Source organism: Idiotropiscis lumnitzeri, chromosome 7 (genome assembly GCF_059441095.1).
Source record: "Idiotropiscis lumnitzeri isolate Australia: NSW breed Sydney's pygmy pipehorse chromosome 7, RoL_Ilum_1.0, whole genome shotgun sequence".
NCBI lineage: Eukaryota > Metazoa > Chordata > Actinopteri > Syngnathiformes > Syngnathidae > Idiotropiscis > Idiotropiscis lumnitzeri.
In genome coordinates this window covers 12,803,581-12,826,537 of record NC_142397.1, presented here as the reverse complement: position 1 = coordinate 12,826,537, position 22,957 = coordinate 12,803,581, and the positions used below count along the sequence as shown (strand labels likewise).

Below are 22,957 nucleotides of genomic sequence, written 5' to 3'. Positions count from 1 at the left end.
TGTAGATGGAAAGTAGCCGTTGGCTAATTCTAGCATATTTACATATTAATGTTCATTAATATGCACTGTCTTTTTTTAAATAAATGAATTACAAATTACAAACAAACACCACTCCACACAGGAAGACCCGAGCTGAGATTTCATGTGGCTCATCAATTTGTACAGACTAAAATGCTTAAGCTGTCTAACACACACATCAATTTACAAGCCCAAAAAAAAACAAAAAAAAAAGTAAAAATAAATACTCTACATTCAAAACCCGGCCGGCCCAAGCGTGTTGTAACAATGCTTGTAATCAATCGTCTCATGACATCACACAAACAGGTGCAGGGAAAGACAGTTGTCATTAAACATCTAATTTTGTCATCAAGCCTTTGGTGTGTCACTGTGGAACTAGGAGACTCATTACACAAGAAAAGAAGACTTCTAATTACATTTAAAAAAAAGAAAAAGAGAACGCTAATCGGTAAGCAGTTGAAGTCAATTGAAATAATCATCCTGCACATTATCCGGTTGATTACATACATTACCTTATCTAAAACAGCTGGGTCAAGCCACAATCTCTGAAGCAAAGGCCGAGTCGCACAATCTGGTTCATTCATAGTTTTCACAATCAGTACAAATAAATAAAAGTAAACAATTGTTGCATACAATAAAGGGGTTATGTTGTTGTTTTTTCACATTATTAATTAAACTAATGAGTAAGGCTTTGCCTATTAAAAGAGATATGCTTCAGCGCAAAAAAGGACCATAGCAGTGTCTGATTGAAGCAGTTGGAGAAATAACTAGCACTTGAGTATTTTTCTATTGTTAAATTTGTAAATGTGATTTTAACTAACAGTCCGGAACTAAATATGAAGCACGAATGAGTTTACTAAAAATGTTTTTTTTTTATTATTTTTTGTGTGGATTCTCAGTCATTGAGGTAATGGTAATCTCGTTTAAGTAAGAGAACTAAATTTTTTATTTTTTTTTATTTGTTGTTGTTGTTGTTTTCCGAAAATGTATTTAAAAACTGCATCCATATAAGAAAAGCAATTACACTATCTACAACATTGTTGCCTCAATAAACTGAGAAATACTGGATTTTGAGTTCCAAGTCCATCTGATGATGCAATTAATGTAATTCACCACTTAGTCCAGCAGATGTCGCAAAGTTTACACTTGTCGCGCAAATCAGAGCTTCCCTTTGTCGTCTGTGCTGAGCTGTTGAAAACGCTGCCATTAACTTTTTGAATGAACCGGCAAAAACACAACGCGACAACAAAATCCCTTTTCATGATGACTTCTCAGTGCAGCATGCATAGAGGGGAGGTTTGCATCTAGTAAGCGAGGTTTGTAGTTCATTTTTATTTTATACGAGTCAACATGTACGAGCCGGACACGACTGCGATTCTTCCTGGCGACGAGGAACTGAAAGCCGACGACTCGAACTTCTCGCTCGGCAATGAGGAGGACGCCGAGCCGCCACCGCCGCCGCCAACGTCTCGGCACGCGGGACCGCCGTTTGCGTGCCCGCTTCCGGTGTCCGTGGAGCCGGTCATGTTCCTGTCCGTGTTTGCTGTGGTGCTCCAGGCGCCGCTGACCACACAGTACCTCTGGGACCGAATTAGCGAGGACCTGGGCTACAATGCGTCCAAGAGGTCGGAGTGCGGCAACAGCTCTGCGGGGCCAGACGCTCTTCAGAAGGTACGATTGTGCAATCTGTAAATCGGGGATGTTGCAGACATTGCTGGTGGCTTGGCCCAAAAGCGAGGCATCATATTCAGATTTTTTTTTATTATTATTATTTTGGGTTGAGATCCGCAAACCCCACCTGGCATATTTGAAGACAACAAATGACGTCAAGCAAGGCGGAAGTGCATTAATACAATAATTATTTTTAGACGCAGACAGACAAAAGTACTCACTTAAGATGACGCAACGGATACTTGTGTGAAACATTCTGCGAAAGAAGTAGTGACTTTTAGATACAGAGGTACGCACACAAAGTTGAGATATTTGTGTAAAAAAATACTCTGCGAAAAAAAAAAAAGGAGTAATTCAATTCCTGTGTATAATATGCTAAACTAAACCAAGGACTCCGAATTGGTGTGCACTGTTTACTTGTTTTTTTTTTTCATTTGTTCATCAATATATGCCAGCGATGTGTAGTCAAAATTCTCTCCCAATAGATTGCAAAAAATACAATAGACCTGTGTATATATCGGTTAATTTGTAAAACAAAAAGATTAGATTAATATAAAATTTCACAATGAGTAGATACATTTTTGGAGTAAATTGAGAAATGATCATTACTTCTTATTATATATACAGTATGTGGCACTTTAGTGACATTTTTACCTGGTGGTGTGCTGAGTTTTTTCAAATGTAAAATATCTGCCTTGACTCCATCAAGTTTGGTAAACACTTCCTTACTTTCAGGAGTACCGTGTTATAGTGGTTAGCAAGTCTGCCTCACGCTTTCGAGGTTTGGGATACGAATAAAGTTTTCATATTGTCCCTGTGCTTTGCATGAGTTTTCCTAAAACACCCACATAGTGGGTAAATGTCGTTTTGGCATAGCTGTGAATTTAATTTAAGTTGTACTATTTTTCTTCCTCTTTATTTGTTCACAAGAGGGTCTGTTTTTCCTCTCTAGGAGGTGGAAACCCTAACAGCACACTGGAACCTCTACATCAATCTCGCAGGCTTTTCCGTCGGTTTGCTGGTGGTGCCTCTGCTGGGCTCGTGGAGCGACTTTGTAGGCCGCAGGCCGGTACTCATCATCCCCAACCTGGGCCTGGCCATGCAGGTGGTGGTCTACCTCGTGGTGATGTACCTCAAGCTGCCTGTGGCCTTCTTCCTTGTGGGTCGACTGCTCTCTGGACTTTCGGGGGATTTCAATGCTATACTGGCTGCTTGCTTTGCGTATGTGGCTGACACGAGCGACAGAAAAGCCCGCACTTTTAGGGTGGCGGTCCTAGAGGCTTGTATTGGACTCTCAGGGATGCTTGCCAGCGTTATTGGAGGGCACTGGAGGCGAATGCAAGGGTAAGTAATTCTTACCTGTTTTTGTTGAAATGATTTTCAGTCCTCAGTTTAACGCCATCTTTTTCTGGCTATTTGCAGCTATATCAACCCCTTCTGGTTAGTCCTGGCGACCAGCCTGGCGTCGGCTCTGTATGTTTTCCTGTTTGTCACAGAGTCTGTCCAGAAAGACCCTAGCGCAAAGCTTCTCACCATTCGGCACCACAAAGCCGTGTGGCACATTTTGTCCACCGGGGGTAGCGAAGGCGGAGGAAAGTTCCAGAGATGCATGCTGTGGCTCTACATGCTCTGCTTCTTCCTGGTCGTGAGCGTCCACATCGGGAGCCGCGAGCTGTACGTTCTGTACGAGCTGAGCCCGCCACTGTGCTGGGGGCCGACGCTCATCGGCTATGGCTCGGCAGCGCTGCACTTGGGCTACCTGAGCAGCCTGCTGGGGTTGAAGGTCATGCTGCGCTGGTTGGAGGACTCGTGGGTGGCCGTCATTAGTCTGGCCTCCAACATCACTGGGCTGCTGGTTTTTTCTGTGGCGGACAGCACTGTGCTCATGTTCACAGGTGACATATATTTTAAGATAAGAAAATACAGAACATATATACATTTTCTATTGTGATTTGTCTCAGGTGAGCTGGAGCCTATACCGGCCAACTTTACACCCTGAACCTGTTGCCAGGCAATCACAGAACCCATATAGACGAACAAGTACACATTCACACCTATGGTCACTTTGGAGTCTTTAATTAAGCTAATGTGTATGTTTTATTGAATGTGTGAGGAAGCTCAAGTACACAGGCAAAAGCACAACGAGAACGTGCAGACACCACACTTTGGGCCTGAGATGAGAACAAACCTCAGACCTACGATTTGTAAGGCAGCCGTACTAACCACATGACCACTGTGCTTACTGAATAGAAATTATGGGGAAATTAACCTTGAACGTTGCACAAAACTTTATAGTTCAAACCGCATGATGCATGTTTAGCCAAACAAGAGAAAAAGAAGAATATACACAAATTCACTCCATAAAATTTGTACGCTTATGTGACAATTAATTTCTCATTGCCTTTATGTGAGATGCAAAGCAAAAAGATTTCATTCAATCATGCTCCCGTGAGACCCAGTTCTGGAACATAGGTTAAGATTTTTTACAGTTTTGCTCACCTTGTTGTCTCGATGTGCTATGTGAAGGCTAAGGTTTGTGTGATTCTTTAAACCTCCGTGTACTTGTACTAAAAGGTGATGTGATAGTCCATGTAGTCAAAACAATCCCTCTCAAAGCCACGTGTTGGCAAAGCAAGCCGAGCCCTGAATATGTGGCCTTGTGGGTTTAGATTTAGAATACAGTGCAGGCACTGACCTTGTGAACTTTGCAATTTGGACAACACGAAAATGAAAACATATTTCGAAGCAAAACAATACAATCAGTCAAATATTAACATAATGATGTCGGAAATCATTACATGTAACAAAAGTGTAGTTTAAATGTTTTTTTATCAAATGTACTGTGATATGTTTTTTTTTTCCCCAAACTGTAATGTGTTTACATTGTCTGTCACCAGGTTATGGTTTGTTATTCTTCTTTGTGGCTGCTACACCGGTGCTCAGGTCCAAACTGTCCAAGCTGGTGAGCCAGTCTGAACAAGGTAAGCCACTCATCACATTTCTGAACGGCATTAAATGTGTCAGCGTTGAGAATCTCAAAGACCCTGGCATCGTAGTCAAATTATATAGCTCGCTTAGTTTTGAAATAATTTTATTTTATTAAATGTGTCTCTTCAGATTTAGCCATAGGTCCAAGATTAGCAACAGCTAGAAACAGTTTGCAACTCAATAACATCTTGGAACTACTGGTATGTTAAATTGCATTTTGCCTGTTAAATAAAATGGCCACATTAGCACGCTCTCGCCTCAGTTTTCCTGCTGCAGGTTTAGTCTCAAGTTTACCGTGTTATTTTGCTCCCATTAGTGTGAGGATCCAATCGGTTCACCTAATTTGCTTTCCTTGATGTTGCAGAGACTCAATATTTTCCTATTATCGGGATGAAATGTTGTTGTGCTGCCGCATTGACGGCATCCCGGAGGTGTCGTACATACTGAAGTCTGCCTTCTGTGCCAGGTGCCCTCTTTTCCTCTGTGGCCTGTGTGGAGAGTTTGTGTTTCCTAGTGGGTAGTGGCCTCTTCAACTCTGTCTATCCAGCCACGCTGCACTTCATGAAGGGGTTCACCTTCCTCTTTGCTGCCATTATCCTCCTCTTCCCAGCTGGAATAATTGGGTGAGTCTCCTCTTTTCCTCAATTAAGAGACAAAACATTTGTGTATTCAAAATGGATGCCCATGTGTCTCCAGGAGCTTGCGTTGTTTAGAAATGAGAAAACTCAGCGACTCCACAGCAACTTGACCTGCAGTCGGACCATAAATACGTACCGAAGATGGGAGGTTAATCCTGTTGCTGTTTGTGGGGAGAGCATTGCAAATAGAGACATGGGATCACTTCGTGGCAAAGGGAGGAACACATTTTACTTGAAAGAGCAGGAGACAACAAATTTGTGATTAAGTTCACAAACAAAATCTACTGCCAGTGCCAAAAGTTTATAAAGGGAAAACCTGTTTTCTTTTATGCTTTCATTTTTGGCCATTATAAATCATCAAAGTGTTTCTTAATTCAATGTAAATTCAAGATTTTTTTAATATTTTATTTCAATGCAACTAAATACAATTTTGAAATTGTTTTATCTCCATCCATTTAAAAAATGGTCATTGTCCTCAGCAAACAAGTGGTGCTGATTTTAATCCGTCCATTTTTGCTGCATAATTGTCCAAGGCAAACATATGCAATTTTATTCTGTCCATTTTTTTAATAGTTATCCAAAGCAAACATATGCAATATCAGAGTAATGTCATTTTAATCCATCCATTTTTTAAAACAATTGTTGCATCAACCGATGTAATATCTAAATTGTTTCCTTTTTTTTCCGATCAGCTGTCAGTCCTCAGTGGACAATAATGAATAAATGATATATAACGTTTACATACTTTTATGTCGCTGCCATCAGGCGTAATCTTCATACCTCTAAAATGCTCGCTTTCCAGAACACCAAAAAAAAAACGTTGTTTGTTCATTCTTAAAGAAAGCAAGCCGTTTTTGAACATTTTAAATTGGTCAATAATTTTTTTTAAAAATGGTAACTTGATTGAATGTTTAATTTCATTAAATCGTAATGTACTTGACTACATCCTTGTCATTGCCTGTCACGTACACGTGTAGGCTCAATTGTGGTCTCCTTTCTACTCACGAAAGAATAATCCAACGCTCAGTTGAATAATTTAACTGAGAAGTTGGATACCGCACCAAATTTGCTGACTTGTGGTTCAGCAGAATTATTTAAAAAATAAGTTAAAAAAAAAAAAAGGAATGCACTAATGTTTTTTTCCAATCCCATATTTATTTACTGCATTATTACTTTTGTCAGTTTCAAGTTCTTTCAGTGAACATTTGGGTATTTCTTTTTCTTCAACAGAAGGGTATCAACAATTTAGCCTGAGTGTGTATGTGTCATAAATTATTGAAAGCAGAAAAAGGGGAACAGTGTAAAGTAGTTGGGCATTACTGAGTTAGACTTGAAGCAAAGCAGCTGGTCCATCACTGGATAGTCCCCAAGCACGTAGCCGCTCACAACATGGAGCCGGAGGTCGCAACCGAGATGCACTGTGAGCTAACAAATCAGCTTTAAAATGCACAAAAGGGAAGTGCAGAGGTTAAGCGGCCTATTGGCTTGTTTGGATCGGGCTACATGTTTTCTACTGGAAGTCTGAAGACACTTGTCATATTTAAAAATATGAAACGTGTTATCACATTAATTGTATCATTTGGATGCAAAATAAAGTTATAAACTCTACAGTGATAACCGTCCAGGTTTCCAATTAGAAATTTTCTATATTGCTGTAAACAAACTGAAATATTGTAATTCTTTTTTTGTTATTTGTACCACCGTCCTTTCTGTACATGTAAAAGCAAGCATTGTGAAAATTGTTCTTCAGTGGATCGAGGTTTGCGCACTTTAACTCGTTGACTACCATAGACGGCTAAAGACGTCAAAGATATTTTTTTTTTCTTTTTACTCGGGTGGTAGTGAATGAGTTAAAAGCATGCAGTCCGGTCTGCAATCATAATACAGTACAAATATGACAATGTTTTTAATTGCAAAATGTGTTTATCAGGCTGTAATTGTTTTATTGACTCAAATATTAAAGCCAACCTCACTGCATTATTGTACACTTGATGGTCATTGTTGTTGTTTGTATTATGTCTGTTGATAAATAAATACACAAAAGAAGCAACAGCAATTAATTGTGTCTTGCTGAAGGATATTTACTTAACAGATATAGTTAATGACGTGGACAGAAGGACCGCAAATATTAACAGGTTGTTTCATAGTTTACACGATATTCTACTGCATGTTCCAATTTCAGGGGCACATTGTGTGATACAGTGTCAATAATTTTCTTTGACTGTAATTGCAACAAAAATGACATTCTGATGCTGAGTATACTGACTAAACTGATTGAACGAAATGAGTGTTAATTCTTTTTCTGTTCCTGAGACAAAAAAAGGCATACACTGTTACCTGATAATACATTATGAATAAGAGAGTCACAGTTTTTATGCACAATCCAGGGGATAAAGTCTTAATGTCATTGTTTTTGATATATTATTCCTATAAGCTTCTAACATTATCAAGTTATCTTCACATGCGCATGGGCTGAGCAAGAGAAGGCTTCTGGCCACTCGGTTTTGGCATCAGTTAAGAGTTATTCTAGCCTGGATGTGTTCATTTCTTCTTCTGCTCTTTGGAACTATCCAGAAGGTCTTGGTTCCCCTTTAGAAAGCGGAGGATCTTCTCTATTGAGGCCTCCTGGTATTCATGTGACCACCTGTGTCAGGAAAAGGCAACATTCAGTAAGTTAATAATCAAAAGTGGGTCATGTGTCCATAAAATATCAACGGATTGGCTACTCACTTGATGCCATTGAAGTTGAGGATAGATCTCATGTCCTCTGGCAGAGACATGGGATCGGGCCATCCGAAGTTATCCGTGACTGGAACAATGTTCTTCTTACCAGCCAACGCTGTGACAATTTCCTGTTACATGAAATTACGGACTTGTTAAACACTAATAGGTTTTTGTGCTTACACCACCTTGCTAAAGATATTTGATTGTCAATTCAACTCTCAACATGATTAATCAGTACTTTCAGACGGATCCCGGCGACCAAAACAGGACCAAGTACTATTCAAAACCACAACAGTGAGCTGACCTTATGCACCCAGTCTTTCATAGCCGTGTCCCCCATGCACTTGTCCAGAGCGTTGGCAGACAGCACCAGGATGAAGTTTCGAGCCCGCTGGACACTCTGAATCAGTTTGTCCTCGAATTTTCCAGCCTCCAGCTTCTCCACGTCTATGAAGACGCTGAATCCTCGAACCTGCAGATGCACCTTTAGAAGGCTTTTGGTGACAGCAAGAGATGGAGAATATACGAGTTAGAATAAAGCAAATTGGAAAAGAGTCAATTTCCTTTTCCATCAATCCATTTTCTATTTATTTTTTTGGTCTGAAGAACAACATGACAGATGAATTTGAGCTCTGGCAAGTTGGACGACGTTTAGTCAAATGGCCATCCTTGCAATACCCTCAATAAGAACTGAAACCCAACTACTCTGACCTTGCGAGTTGTGATCCGGTGGTCCGACGATAGCTGATGAACACATCCGGTCCAGCAGGCTGGGCGTCTGTGTTGCAGGGTCTCAGCGGCCTCCGACTGGCCGCCAGGATCTTGGCCCGGTGAACTCCGTTGAGTATGTGGCAATCCTGCAGTAGCTGCTGATCCGTCAAGCTTTGGATGTTGTTGCGGTCCACTCCCGACTGGACGAGGCCGTACGTATATTGGCGAAAACGAGGGTCCGCCTCCGTCAGCCAGTCAGACATATTGTGTGGGTCGCATGTGGCGTAGTTAGCATAGGTCTTTAGCACGCGCAGGTCTCTTAGGAACCTGCAATAAGATAAAATCAGTGGTACCTCCAGATTTCACGATAGTGGTCGAATGTGTCAAGTTGCCAACCATAATTTTACAGGAAACAGATTTAGAGCAGAGGTCGCCAACCTTTCTTAAAGTGAAAGTGACTTCTTGGCGTCTGATAAGTAACAGTTTGCCTGCAGGCACTACGTTGATGACACCTGATTTAGAGTATTCATCTGAATGCTTGGACCTGGAATTCTTCCAACCTGCTTTTCATTTGTCCAGCCTCTTTGATTGTATTTGTTTTGACTTTAAACTTGCAGTTAAAAGTGAGTTGGCTTTTGCATTAGGGTAGTTCAATTAACTTGCCTCTTGCGACAGAGGCCAGCAGTCATGCCCAGGTCTGTGCTCAGTTCTTGCTCTGTGATGTTCAGAAGGAGGTCTCCATCCACCTGGAGCTCCTGGCTCATCAGATAGACGCAAATTCATCAGACACATGCAAGTTACATTGCAGGTTTATGTTTTGATGAACAGGAAGTCAAAACTGACCTGAAAGCTGTCACAGAATGCACTGAAGCCGACCTGCTGCAGCCAGGTTTGCACCTCGCAGGTCTTCCAGTTGGGCACATTGGACAAGATGCGCTTGGGCACTTCCTCGCCCATCATTCTCAGTGCACGCTTGGCCAGGGAACTGGCCGTGCCATTGCTGGAGTACATGACGATTCTTTTAAGGCTCTGCACCGCTCCAATCTCTTGGAAAATCTGGAACCGGGGAGGTTGTTGTAGCACAGGGGACACAATATTGGGAAAATTCCTTTTTTATGACCTGGGTACAAATAGGTCGCCGTGTGGCCTGCCCACTCATCAAGTGTGAAATTAAACAGGCAAATAAATCTTTAGTTATCTGCCTATTTCTAAAAAAATATTTTTATAGATGCTGTCTTGATTCTCCACACTCTGAGCCTTGGTCAAGTTGCAATGCTCAACAGGTGTCAATGTATATGTGACACATCCACTGCCCTACTCCCCAACCTTCTGCGCTTCTTCATCCGGAACTCAATTAAGTGCCACTTATTACCAGTTAATGCTGTAATAATGCTCCTAAACCCATAGAAGCACAGAAAGAGCACGCAAACTCCACACAGGATGGCCAAAGTTGAATTGAAACAGAAGTGTAAGGCAGAAGTGCGAACCAGCCATGAACCACCATGCAGCCACAGAAAAGCGGTGAGTGTACCTTTGTGTTGCGTTGACGGGACTTGATGCTGGTCTCAACGCAGAGGTAGAAGGCCGCGATGCATTTTCCCTCTAGTCTCGTTCCATCCAGCAGAGGCAGGAGGTGCTGCAGGTCAGATGCCGTCTTCCCCTGCATGCAGTCGGCGCTGTCCGACAAACTGCGAGCAAAATCGTCCGGATCCAGAGATGCGATGAAGGGCTCCACCAGCTCCAGCGTGCCGGATTTCACCACCTCTTTCTCGATTTCTCTGTTGGCCGCCAAGACGGTGACGGCCAGGCATGCGTGGAAGCGGATGAGTTCATCCTCTTTAGAGAAGGCCAAAGGGAAGAGCCAATCGGCGGCCTGCTTCTCGATCATCCATCTCTGGCAGCGGTGGCCTCCGTACATAGCGCAGTTGGCCAAGGCCACAGCGCAGTGACGCAGCACGGTGGGGTCCGTGCCTCGGCACCAGTAGAGCAGAGCATCCAGGGCGCCGTTGGTAATGAGATGCACGGACGTCTCCTCGGTGTGTTTGAACATGTGCTCCAAGATTCCCGACACGCTGCGAGCCAGCTGGGCGTCCTCTTGCTGCCGAGTCAGGTTGAGGATGACCCCCAACCCCAGACGGGCTACGTAATCTCTGTCGAAGCGGGGTCAGAAATATTAGGGATTACATACTCTATCTGAGTTCAGCTTGACAGAAAGACTGAACACAGTATTACCTGGTCTATGAGGAAAGGAACCGGTGGCTTTTGTGTCATGTCAACACTTATTGTCCTGTCACTATAGTCTGCTGACTGCCTTTTCTTTTTGACTGTGCTTCACACAAAACTCAAGACAGAAGGTTATTAATCATTAAAAGATTGCTCTTTTTTAAAACACAGTTATAAACACATTTATGCGGATCAGAAAAACTTGACTCGGTTGTAAAGGTTGTGATTCTCTATTTTATAGATGACTGTAGTGTGACTTTGTGAAGCATAAATTAGTGATTTCGCTCTGTAAAAAGTGCTAACTTACTTCCCTGTAAGCACTTCTCTCCTCCTTGCACTTCCTGTATTTTACCTGACCCATTTTATCACACGTCCGTTATTGAAGAGGTGTTTATTAAACGATTTTGCCAATGCTACTGCATTGTTTTTGATTGCATATTGCATATTTCATTCATTTTATGACTTAACATGTCCAGCATGGGACTACAAATTAGCATTTGGTGTAGTTATGGCAAAGCTTTCATGTTCATTTATATGCACTGTCCCATTACTAATCACATTTAAAAGCACACTATAGAAGAGCTGTAAAACAAAGGAACCAACCACATACTAGCAGACGTCGACAAACTGTGGCCCCTGGGCCATATACGGCCCGCCGACTGTCTACGAATGGCTTCCACAGTGGCCATGAAGTTAATGTAAAATCTGCAGCGCTTTTATTTTGAAAGTTATGCTTTTATTTAATGTACAGGGTTTTGCTATATTTAGCTAATTTTATTTCATGGCAGGAAGAAGGCCAGGACGATTTGGCCTGAGAGTACCATACATAAATCTAGAGTTTTATATATTGTTTGTATTGGATGGATTATAAATCATCACTGCACATATACATCACTGTAATAATCTATGTCATGAAAAAAATATATAGACGAAGTTGAAGGTAATATGTTGGCTTGGCCCTCGGCAAGCGTTCCAGATTTACATGTGGCTCCGTTTGAAAAATTAAATTTTCAACCTTTACAAATATAATAGCGCACAGTAAGAGGTATTCATAATCATGTCACAATATATTTTATAATTTTGGTTTCTTAGTGACAACTCTCGCTACCCACACTGTGATCCTGAGACGCAGTACAGAAAATGGACAGCTGGGTGGATAGCTTGATTGATGGACTGGGTTTTTTTTTTTTCATTTCCGGGATGCACAGGGACAGGAAGTGCTTCTGGAGTTGCACGTCTGTGTGTGTGTGTGTGTTGGCCAACAGCTACGTTCATAATTCCATCGCATAAAACAGACCATCATGGAGGAATGAACAATCACGACAAGGAGAAGTGACATTTTTCATTTTTTGTACATCTTGAATGAGGAAGAATGTGAGTCTCCTGTGGTCGTAGAAGAGAAGAGTCTCTTTTGTATATTTGTGGCAATGATGTACTAGGGCGGGGCTGAAATAAAACTAGAATGTATAAATGTCTGTAAAAGTTCAGTATTGCCTGATAACATTGTCCAGGCTTGAATCTTTAGTTTTAACTTTATTGTTGGTGGAATTAATGTTTGCATTTATTTTTTATGTTTTATTTTTATTAATTGTGTTTTAGAGAATTAATTAATTAAATAATTTTCCATTGATATTTACCAACGCCGCTTTTTATAACAAATTCTATTCTCAAATGTCCATGTGATGCAATGTGGGGTATGCACATTTCTCAACAAGTGTTGGTTGTTATTTTGCATTAGACAAGCTCTTCTTCCTGGAATCTAACCAGAGAGCCAATATAATATGTGCATATTATTATATATTGTTTGTGTGTGCATTTCGTTGAATTATAAGTATTATTGTTGTTTGTGATTTTGCAGAAGAGCTCCATTATACTGACAGGTGTTAATGTCTTTCTACATGTGCTTTCTCAGGAGTGCACTTCTAGACAGACAGCTTCTTCCCACAAGGTATCACTGCACTCACAATAACATTACTCTGTAGTGCTGCTACTTTTTGCCTGACTCCACGGCTGCTTTTATAACACGTATGTCGTCTTTTGTATTTTATTATTATTTTTCTATTCTTAACAAACTTGAGGTTGCACACCAATTTTGCACCATAAAATAAGAGAAGAAATTCTCCTCTATTTCTATTCCAGGACACTTTTGCATCATCATCTGTATGCTTATTGTTCAGCTCCTCTATTGGATGAGGTGGAGCAAGTGTCCCAAATGCATTGTCAACAGAGTTGTTTACTAGTACCTGTTGTCTGAGACCAGAATCTGCTCCAGTAGTTTAGCGGACTCGTATGTGATCTCCACAGCGGGTGTTTGCTGAAGCTGCAGCAGGAGTTCCAGGCCACCGTCCAGGCGGATCCTGTTGCAGATCTTTTCGGCCACCTGACGCCCGACGGTGGGTAGAACCCAGGCCTCCTCCACCAGCTGGTAGATCTCCGCTATGGCCCTGCGCGTCTCGTCGGAATCGGACGTTTCCTTGGCGCATTTGAGCCGCTGGATGGCAGAGCTCAGCGCGGGAAGAGAGCTGTCCAGAGCCGCTTGCACGTCGGCGTGGATCCCCGGTGACACCGGTCTCTGTTGCTCGGCCCCGGAGCCGCTCCTCCCTCGCTGGAGCCGGCTGACGCATTCGGGCACCGTGAGGCGGTCTGAGCTGAACATGCCGGTTAAATGTCTGTAGAGCCTCCAGAGGAAGAAGGTGAGAGAAAAGAGCATCTACCGGCAGAAGCAACGGTGACTGGCTTTGTTTACAAGAGCATCCGATGGGGTGACGTGTTCGGTCCAGTTGGTTAATAGCAAACAAACAAGGCCTCTGGTATTAATCCCAAGTGACAACTCCCTCCAAATTGTTAAATGACCGACTATCCATCGATCGGTCCCAAATCCTCCAAGAGTTAAAATAATCATAACATGATCAGCAACCGGTATGCAAATGAAGCATCAAACACACATCGGGTCCTTTTGTCTGTTCGTGGTGTCAAGTGTGTTGTTCTCACACTTTCTCACCACTGACGCGCTCTTTGTTTGTTATAGTCAAAAGGAAATCAAAACAATAGAAAATAAAAAAATACCGCTCCCCCATGTACAGAAAATGACCTGTCACTGCATTGGCATCGCTCAGCAGCATCCGCGAGCCTGCTGCGTCCTCCCGAGAATTGCTCAGGTTGCACTTTGCACCGCCCGCCGCTCGTGGAAACAACCCGGATGTAGCTTCTATTAAAAGAAGCAGCCCCTCCTCTCCGCTCTGCATCGTAGCAAAACTCGTCTTGGAAACTTGCAGGTTGGACCTCTACTGGACGCAACAGCGAATACAATATTTATGTCATTTATCGCTCTCTCTCTCTCTCTCTCTCTCTCTCTCTCTCTCTCTCTCTCTCTCTCTCTCTCCCCCCCTCTCTCTCCCCCCCCCCCCCTCTCTCTCCCCCACTCTCTCTAAATCTATTGACCTTTATGGGTGAACTGATCATTCATAGATAATGGTAGTTCATTCAAAACAATAAATTCATACACTATATACATATTTAGACTGTATTAAATAAAATAATGCAATTAGAATATACATACATATGATAATCATGATGAAATATTTTGTCAAAAATGACAATAAATTCTTTTATTCATCTAAACAAATAGTGCTTAACTGTGGGGGTGTAATTATTGCTGACTGGTTAGCACGATGGCCTCACAGTACGGGTTTGATTCCAGCCTTCCTGCCAAGCCAACAGTGCATATACTGTCAGTAATTGATCTTTAAAACAAGATGACCACGTTATTTTGTGTTTTGTTCTCGGCATTCAGAATTTATGCCTCATTCAAGCAGTACGTCAAAGCTAAAATGTTGATAATAAAGTTCATGTTTAAAAGTTTCGGAACCTACAGTATATAACCCAACAAAATTAGGACTTCAACCACCATCAACATGTTGCTTCAATGTCACTTTTGTATTGATCTGCTTCTCTGTGTGTCTCCGTTTATTTACCCAAGTTGAAAGAATGCTGTCTACTTGGCAAAAGCAAACCCCGGAAGTGGGGTGACTGACACATGTTTCCAATAATTGAGAGCATACAATTCATCGTTTAGGTCTCATTCTGTCCTCTCCCACTGCAGAGAAAACATGAAGCAGTGGGCAGTCCTGCTCCTTGCTCTCGTCGCTCAGACATTAGCTGCAGACGGTGAGTACAACCACAATATTTATTTACAATTGAAAGATAAGATTGTGAACATAAAATGTTGAAGACATTATATATGTGTTTCTCTGAAATTGTCGGGTATAATCCGCCTCTCCTCCAAGATCAGATGGGATAGATTATCGACGTTGATCTGTTTTGCAGTGGATAGTCAAAGTGAACACGGCCATGTCAAACAGTAGGATTTGTCTGTCGAAATAAATAAAACCTTGAAACCTTTCAAAAACATTATGACCTCTAACCTTCTAGGTAAATAATGTTATATCTGCTAGGGAAAAGAACATGCACAGTAAGACGGTGGCCTGACTTACTTACAGGCTCAGTTCCTAATCAGTCACCGTGTGGCTTTACTTGTGAATGGTTTGGTCTCTATTTGTATCCTGGTGTCTGAGTCTATCTGTTCAGGAAAAGCTGTATAGCTATATCGCTAGATAAATGAAAGCTATGCACAATGCCTCATAATGATGAAAGGATTTATTTTTACATTGTAGAAAATTGGCTAATTTTTATTTAATCAAGCAAAACAATTATCATAGGTGCTCATTTTTTATACTGTCAGGCCAACTTGAGTTCTCGTACATCCTGGTTCCACTGAAAATTCTTGACATGTTTCTACAAGCTACCAAGAGATCACCTGGGGTAGACTTTGTCCAATAGCTGCAAATGCATGTCATAGCCAAAAAACAAGAAATAAAGTCCAGGCTACTTGTCAGTAGATCTCAGAGATGAGATTGTATCAAAGCACAGGGCAGGGAAATAATCCAACAGCACTGACGATTCCGACAAGCACAACTCTCTGCAATGTTTATAAATAAAAGTATTATAGACATTGAAGATCAGAAATCTTATCTGCCGGTAAATGTATAGGCTACTTAAAAATATATATGGATTCAGATTATTTTAATTTGTACTGCCACTTAAGGTAAAACTACACATTTTTTTCAGTGTACTTACAACATAATATATAATATATGATATTAGAGGCATCATGGTGGATGACTGGTTAGCACGATGGCCTCACAGTGCAGAGGTCGTGGGTTCGAATCCGGCTCCGGCCTTCCTGTGTGGAGTTTGCATGTTCTCCCTGTGCATGCTTGGGTTCTCTCCGGGTACTCTGATTTCCTCCCACATTCCAAAGACAAATATTGTAGGTTGATTGGACACTTTGTGAGCGTGGATGGTTGTTTGTCTTTGTGTACCCTGCGGTTGCCTGGCAACTAGTCCAGGGTGTACCCCGCCTGCTGCCCGATGGTAACTGGGATGGGCTCAAGCACGCCCGCGACCCTCATGAGGAGAAGCGGCGCAGATAATGGATGCATGGATGATATCTGAATATTTGAAAGAAAGTTTGTGTTCACTTTCTTTAGAATGCTAACCTGACTGCTTCTTACCCTAAGAGTCATGCATGGGCCGCTGCGAGAACGGCTTTGACGCCGAGAAGAAGTGCCAATGTGACACCATGTGCAAGTACTACAAGAGCTGCTGCAATGACTTTGAGGCCACTTGTGGCATGATGAGTATGACTCCCCTCTTGTGGTGTCACCGAGCTTAGCCAAAATAATGAATAATTAAAAGAAAACACATTTTTACTCCTTATCCTCTCAGCTCGTGGTGACACATTTGTGTTGGCCGAAGACGATGAGGATTATCTTGAAAGCACCACGCCGTCCACGCGTGTGCCGCTTTTCATCAGTCCCACTCGGATGCCCATCTCTGACTTTGCCCACAAACCACAACAGCGACCAGAAGTCACTTTAATAATGAATAAACCTCTGGTTAGGCCTCAGCGAACCACCGTCCCACCATCAGTCAAGCCCCCCAGTAGCACCAGTACCAGTAACGGAGTCGCTCAGACAACCGCACATCCGACTCCACCTGCAACCACACCCGGCACCACTGCATCTCCTGACCCAGATGCTGAGACGTGCAGCGGCAGGCCTTTCGACGCATTCATGCAGTTGAAGAATGGCTCCATCTTTGCCTTCAGAGGTGAGTCACACTTATTACTTATTACGATCTCCTTTCGCATTCAAATCTTTTATTTAGATATCGTGAGGTTTCAAGAGAAAATACAGATAAAACTTTGAAGAGTGGATGCAATTGGCCTAGACTGACCGACCGTTCGGCTTTGCTGCACAAATGCATCCAAACGCCTCGCTGAGATTTATAGATCGACGGTATCGTGTAAAAATAAGGAATTCAGCTTCGGCATTGGCTACTCTTGCTCACAGCTCCTTTCAACCATCATCTTCCACACCAGGTCTCTGCTCACAGCTGCAGTTCCTGTCAACAATCCGAAAAGAAAGAATTCCCTCATTGCCCAAAAAGGGGTGACCAATAAGACATGAAAGCCGCGAGGCATCGACCCACACACTCTTGCGCTGAACATTTAATTACCTATGATTATGAGCCGTGAACTGGAGCGTGTAGGAATTGAGTCACCATCTCTACCTTTTCACTCACTTCTTTAAAGTAATATGTGATCTAAACAATAAGTGACAAAAAAAACAATGTGGATGTGTCTCTTATCTGAATAAGGGTCAAGAACTCATTTCCACTTATGCAGAGTATTCCACAAAGAAAGCAGAAAACCTGAAATTGATTTCATATTTTTTTTCAGTTTTCGTCTGAGCAACTTCGAGCAGTAAACATAAACGGTTCCTTGAACTTGTTGAGTGGTTTATTGTGAGACCAGCTTAATATCGCGCTAATGTGCAGTTACAATAGCATGTCGCCTTTCAAGACTTTGTTCATTGGAATAAGGCAGGGAGACAAATCCATTTTGTTTGCTTTAATTTACTTGTGTGTGTATCAATCTGATTTTTAAATGTGACTTTTTTTGGTCTCTTTCATGCTAATCATCCATGTCCATGTTTGCAGGTGAGTACTTCTTTGAGCTGGACCAGAAGACTGTACTTCCCGGGTATCCCAAGCTCATAAAGGACGTGTGGGGCATCAGCGGGCCCATCGATGCCGCTTTCACCAGGGTCAACTGCCACGGGAAGACATACATATTTAAGGTATGTAGCGCGGCCCCCAGGCCTTAATTTGCAGTATTTGATGTGAACAGGAAGTAAAATCTCTGTGCAAAGAGTGTTCACGCTGAAATGAATTCAAATAGGGGAGCAAGTACTGGAGATTTGACAATGGCGTACTGGATGAAGACTACCCCCGGGCTATCAACGTGGGCTTTGACAATATTCTGGATCATGTGGACGCCGCCTTCGCCCTCCCCGCTCACAGCCACAATGGCAGAGAGAGGGTGTATTTTTTCAAAGGTGGAGTAGGATATGAAGCGCTTCTTTTAAACACGTCATTCGGATCTAGTCAATCTTTTGCCTCTTCTTTGTCATCATCAGCGGATCAGTATTACACCTATGAGTTCATGCACCAGCCGTCCCACGAGGAGTGTGTCATCATGTCTGAGAGGTCTCCATCCACATTGTTCAGACGCTACACTAACATGTACTCCAGCAACTATGAGAGATTTTTCAGTGATCTCTTCTCAGACAGTGAGTTGATTCTAATGCGGTGGTTCCCACTTCCCAACCTTTTTTCTGATGTAACAGAGCAAAGCCCTTCATTTTTCAAAATACAATATTTTTCATCCTTATATAAGAATTAATCCAGAAGAACTGCAAGATTTTGTTTTTCTTCAATCTCAAATTGGCCAGCGGACCGGTACCAGGCCGCACACCGGTGGTTGGGGACCACTGCTTTAATGGCGTGATTCCCAACCACTGTGGCTGCAAATTACCAGGCGTTCCAAATGATTATGGAAAATATAGTTTTCTCAAATTTTTATAAATTGTCTTTGAAAATGTAACTCAGCATAATTTCTAAATATTCAGTTGTTCGTGAATAATTTAAGTGATTTGAAACAAACCTCAATTATTTTTTTTTTTCAAAAATATAACGGTAGTTTTTGTTCAAATTCACTGTTCTAAATGATGTTTCAGGACATTTTACAGGTTGCAAAGAAGTGAAAAAAGTCATTTGTTGAATTTGCAGTAATAGAAGTTATTTGCTGAAATCAAAAAGCGATTTAAATCAAAAACACCTTAACAGGCCATGTTCCATTTTACAATAGGGCCTCTGATAGTTTTTTTTTTAAGTTTCTGGCTGACTACTTTCTTCAAAGGTTCATTGCGAAGCAAAGTCATGTTTACGCATGACATTGCACCATCTTATGCCGCAGGAAACATCCTCTGCCTCATGGGCTCCTATGAGCATAAAAGAAGAGAAACCTGTGTGTGGCCCTTCATCCTGCACTGACTTCAACCCTATTGAGAACCTTTGAAGCATCTCTAAAGCAAAGGGTTTTTGAGGGAAGGGCTCTGTAGCAAAAGATCTACTGTATGAGACCTGGAGGCAGTTGACAGCCAAACAGCAGTCTCGGGAGGCTAGTTTGACGCCCAGGATTAAATTCAAGCTGCAGCTGTCCAAAAACTTTCGATGGATGCAAGACTTGAAAAGCTGTTATCAAATAAGTGGTCATATGTTCAAATGGAACTTGACCTGTTGAGATGTTTTAGGGGAAATAGCTTTTGGCAAATACAAGCACCAAATGACTATTTTCAGTTCTTTATGATCTATAAAAAAAAATCTTTGTTTAAGCAAAAAATACTATTGTGGTAAAGTTTGTTGAAAAAAAACAGTACTCAGAAAGCAGACTAGAACCCGGTTGTGTGCCATGAAATTATTTAAATGTCAATTATGTGCTTTAGCTCACTTAAATGAGGCGGGGGTGGTATGGCTACGTAATTGGATTCCTCTGTCTGATGTCTTTTTTTAGTGCCCCAGCATCACAGACATTATCACTTCATTGACAAAGACTGGAAGGGTCTCAAGTCACCGGTGGATGCTGTCATGGCTGGTCGACTGTACGTCCCTCCGCACAGACTCCAGCCGGATCGACAATGGGGCCATTACCAACAATATGGACAGCAGTACGGACAACAGTACATTCAACAGTATGGTCAGCAGTGGGGGCGAAGGAGATGGAACCGCTCGCCCTTTTGGGAATCCATGGCCGAGAGGGGCATGAGCATGGGCCAGCAGTTTGCAGAGAGGGGGATGGACATGGGCCTGAGGCTGGCTGAGAGGAGGGTGGAGATGGAGGAGAGGTTGGGACGAGACTGGAGCCGAAGCTGGGATCAGGACTGGGACCAGGACAGGCGCAGAGACGGCTACCGGCAGAACAACAGAGGCAACTACGACTCCAGATACAGGAATGACAGGTCCTATGGGAGGAGTCTGCCAGTACAGAGCGTCTACTTCTTCAAAGGAGGTATTCTCGTATATACAGTCTCATACTTTCACTTCCAAGTGCCTCAATTTACAAGCTTTGAAAATTACAAGCCGTCACTCGTTTCAAACATGTAACTAAGAATTGCACTTTGTTTATTTAACCAAACCACACTGTGACTGTTTTAATGGGAAATGCCATGGACAGACGAACAAAACAAGCATCAATATGATGGTAGTTATAAATCTCTAAATAACTGATATTTGAACACAAGCGGTGGTGCAACACATTAAGAAAACTAATATTACTGAAGCGGTCTTCTTAATTTTTCATCACCCAATTTAAATTTATATATTTATAGGGGAACAAACTAGAAGGAGCAGCACACAATGTCCATTAAACCGAAGAGTTAAATCCATGCAACCATCTATTTTCTGAAACGCTTATTCTCACGAGGGTCATGAGCGTGCTGCAGCCTATCCCAGCTGTGTTCGGGCGCTAAGAAGAGTACATCCTAAACTCATCGCCAGCCAATCGCAGGACACAAGACATGACAAACAACCATTCTCACTCACATTTACACCTATGAAATCATAATGCAAAAACTGTTTAGCGCATTAAATCATATTTAATGGAGTTACAACTGTTTTTATAAAGTACATTACTGGAGAGTGCTAGTTTCCTCGTTACACATCTTTGAGGTATTTGTGGAGGTTGGAACGGATTAATGACATTTCATTTCATTTCAATGTTGAGAGCTGATTTGAAATAAGAATGTTCACTTATTTATGCAATGCATTAAGCTTCCTCTTGGAGTGTCAGCCTTCACATTACTTTCACGAAGAAAACATTAGTTCATTGATGTTCACATCGTAAAAAAAGAAATTACCGCAAAAGTCAAATGCTCACATCAGCGACCATCAAAGGATTCCCTTTGCAGGTTTTAGTTATTCATAAAAATATCTATTAAATCTAAAAATCTCAAATCTATCAAATCTCTCTATTCTGCAGTACCGAATGTGCCATTACTTTTTTTTCCTTTAAATTAGTTTGTTGTATTGGTTTTACATTTTGCATTGACTTACTTCATTTACATTTGTTTGACAATTAACAATGTGAAACGTGACACACGTGAGGCACATGTACAACACCAATAACGTGTCATTAAAGTTACAACTTGGTGCTTTATTGTTTTTTCATTTTTATATTAACATTAGGTAACTCATTTTTATAATTGTATTACAATTTAAATGATGTTTTCAGTTCAATAACTTTTATGGTGGCAGATGGTTATCATGGAAGCATTTAGTTTTTATTTTCTCTTCGACTTACGAGATTTCACTCCTTTTATTTTGCATTCATGAAAACAGCAAGAGGCTGGGCATAAAAATATTATCAAGCTATGCTTGCTTAATAAGCTTTTGGAATTTTGGTACAGAAAGGTTTGTGATTGACGCATTTTGCACATGCAGTGTAATAGTCGACGTGACAAAGTTCTTGTCACGCTGACTTCCTGAGTAATTCTGTGGTAAAAACATTTTTTCCTTTGTGATGTGCAGATAAATACTACAGAGTGGACCTCAGCACCAAGAGAGTGGACCCGGCCATGCCTCCCTATCCCAGATCCATCGCCAAGTATTGGCTCGGCTGCACAATCACAGCAGGGGCCGAGAAGAAGTGCACAATCACAGCAGGGGCCGAGAAGAAGTAACTGGAATCATTTTTCGGGTGGATCTTTGTACTGGATTTGCGTCAGGTGGGATCAGTGTAACAACTAGTTTGCTTGTCAGCTTGCGCAAATATTGACGATGATCTAAAGTCCAAAGTCTAGCTGACCCACTTTGTTGACTACCTTTATTACATCATAATACCGTGTCAAAGCTTCAGAGGTACGTTTTCTGAATGTAACTTGTGAAAAACTACCGGCAATAGTGGCGTTCATACTTTACACAGCAGTAAATGATTTATGCTCTTTTTATTTGTCATGTAATTCCCATTTACTCTTTGTATGTGACGCCCTTGTGTAGCAGTCACAAAACTGTCGTATTTAAGGTTTTTACAATCTTATGGATCACATTACGAGACTTCTCTTTTTCATTTAAGTAACTTTTTTACAGCCTTCATTGCATTGATAATATTAATTCTGTTTCATTTCTTTGCTGATTGTCATGGTGAATTCATGCTTCTGCCTTATAAAGACAAGTGTTTTGTCTGTCCATTTAGACCTACATTTAAAGGAACAAATAAAGTTCATTGGCCGATAAAGGCTACAAAATACGAACGTGATGAAATCCTGCGATTGTACGACAAATGAGTTATGGGTTGTTTCTTTAGGTCAGAAATCATCCCACTGGCTCACCTCTTGTACAATATGAACGTGTTTGTGCATATCTGGGATGAATAAAGACATTACGTTAATGCACCTTTTGCCGCTGTGTCAATATTTCGGTCAATTCAGTCACAACTACAATTGCATTTCAGTCTCTTTCTCCCGTGATGCGACTTTCCCGAAAACATCGTTACAAACGTTAACTTAATTACATACACTGATAAC

General features: G+C 41.7%; 3 protein-coding genes across 5 annotated transcripts; 2 read left to right on the top strand and 1 right to left on the bottom strand.

Annotated features, from left to right (window-relative positions):
• Positions 1–1,145: 1,145 nt before the first annotated feature.
• slc46a1 (solute carrier family 46 member 1) lies at positions 1,146–7,371 on the top strand. Of its 2 annotated transcripts, XM_088300316.1 has the most exons (6): positions 1,147–1,689; positions 2,642–3,033; positions 3,112–3,584; positions 4,587–4,670; positions 5,144–5,300; positions 5,374–7,371. In XM_088300316.1, the coding sequence occupies exons 1-6, from the start codon at positions 1,369–1,371 to the stop codon at positions 5,423–5,425; spliced, it is 1,479 nt and encodes a 492-aa protein (XP_088156442.1). In that variant the 5' UTR covers positions 1,147–1,368; the 3' UTR covers positions 5,426–7,371. The 2 variants fall into 2 exon arrangements, with proteins under 2 accessions (XP_088156443.1, XP_088156442.1); XM_088300317.1 differs by lacking the exons at positions 4,587–4,670; positions 5,144–5,300; positions 5,374–7,371 and adding an exon at positions 3,651–3,736 and having other exon boundaries at positions 1,146–1,689.
• Positions 7,234–14,240, bottom strand: sarm1 (sterile alpha and TIR motif containing 1). Its single transcript, XM_088300313.1, has 8 exons — positions 13,217–14,240; positions 10,282–10,900; positions 9,594–9,806; positions 9,414–9,505; positions 8,751–9,077; positions 8,344–8,533; positions 8,046–8,167; positions 7,234–7,959 (listed from the first exon to the last, which is right to left on the bottom strand). The coding sequence occupies exons 1-8, from the start codon at positions 13,681–13,683 to the stop codon at positions 7,857–7,859; spliced, it is 2,133 nt and encodes a 710-aa protein (XP_088156439.1). The 5' UTR covers positions 13,684–14,240; the 3' UTR covers positions 7,234–7,856.
• Positions 13,334–22,825, top strand: vtna (vitronectin a). 2 transcript variants are annotated; one of them, XM_088300315.1, is made up of 10 exons: positions 13,334–13,666; positions 15,076–15,140; positions 16,553–16,672; positions 16,761–17,144; positions 18,036–18,175; positions 18,277–18,433; positions 18,515–18,667; positions 19,951–20,445; positions 21,963–22,082; positions 22,113–22,825. In XM_088300315.1, coding segments are annotated over exons 2-10 (1,629 nt in total). In that variant the 5' UTR covers positions 13,334–13,666; positions 15,076–15,082; the 3' UTR covers positions 22,115–22,825. The 2 variants fall into 2 exon arrangements, with proteins under 2 accessions (XP_088156441.1, XP_088156440.1); XM_088300314.1 differs by lacking the exon at positions 13,334–13,666 and having other exon boundaries at positions 15,057–15,140.
• Positions 22,826–22,957: the final 132 nt, after the last annotated feature.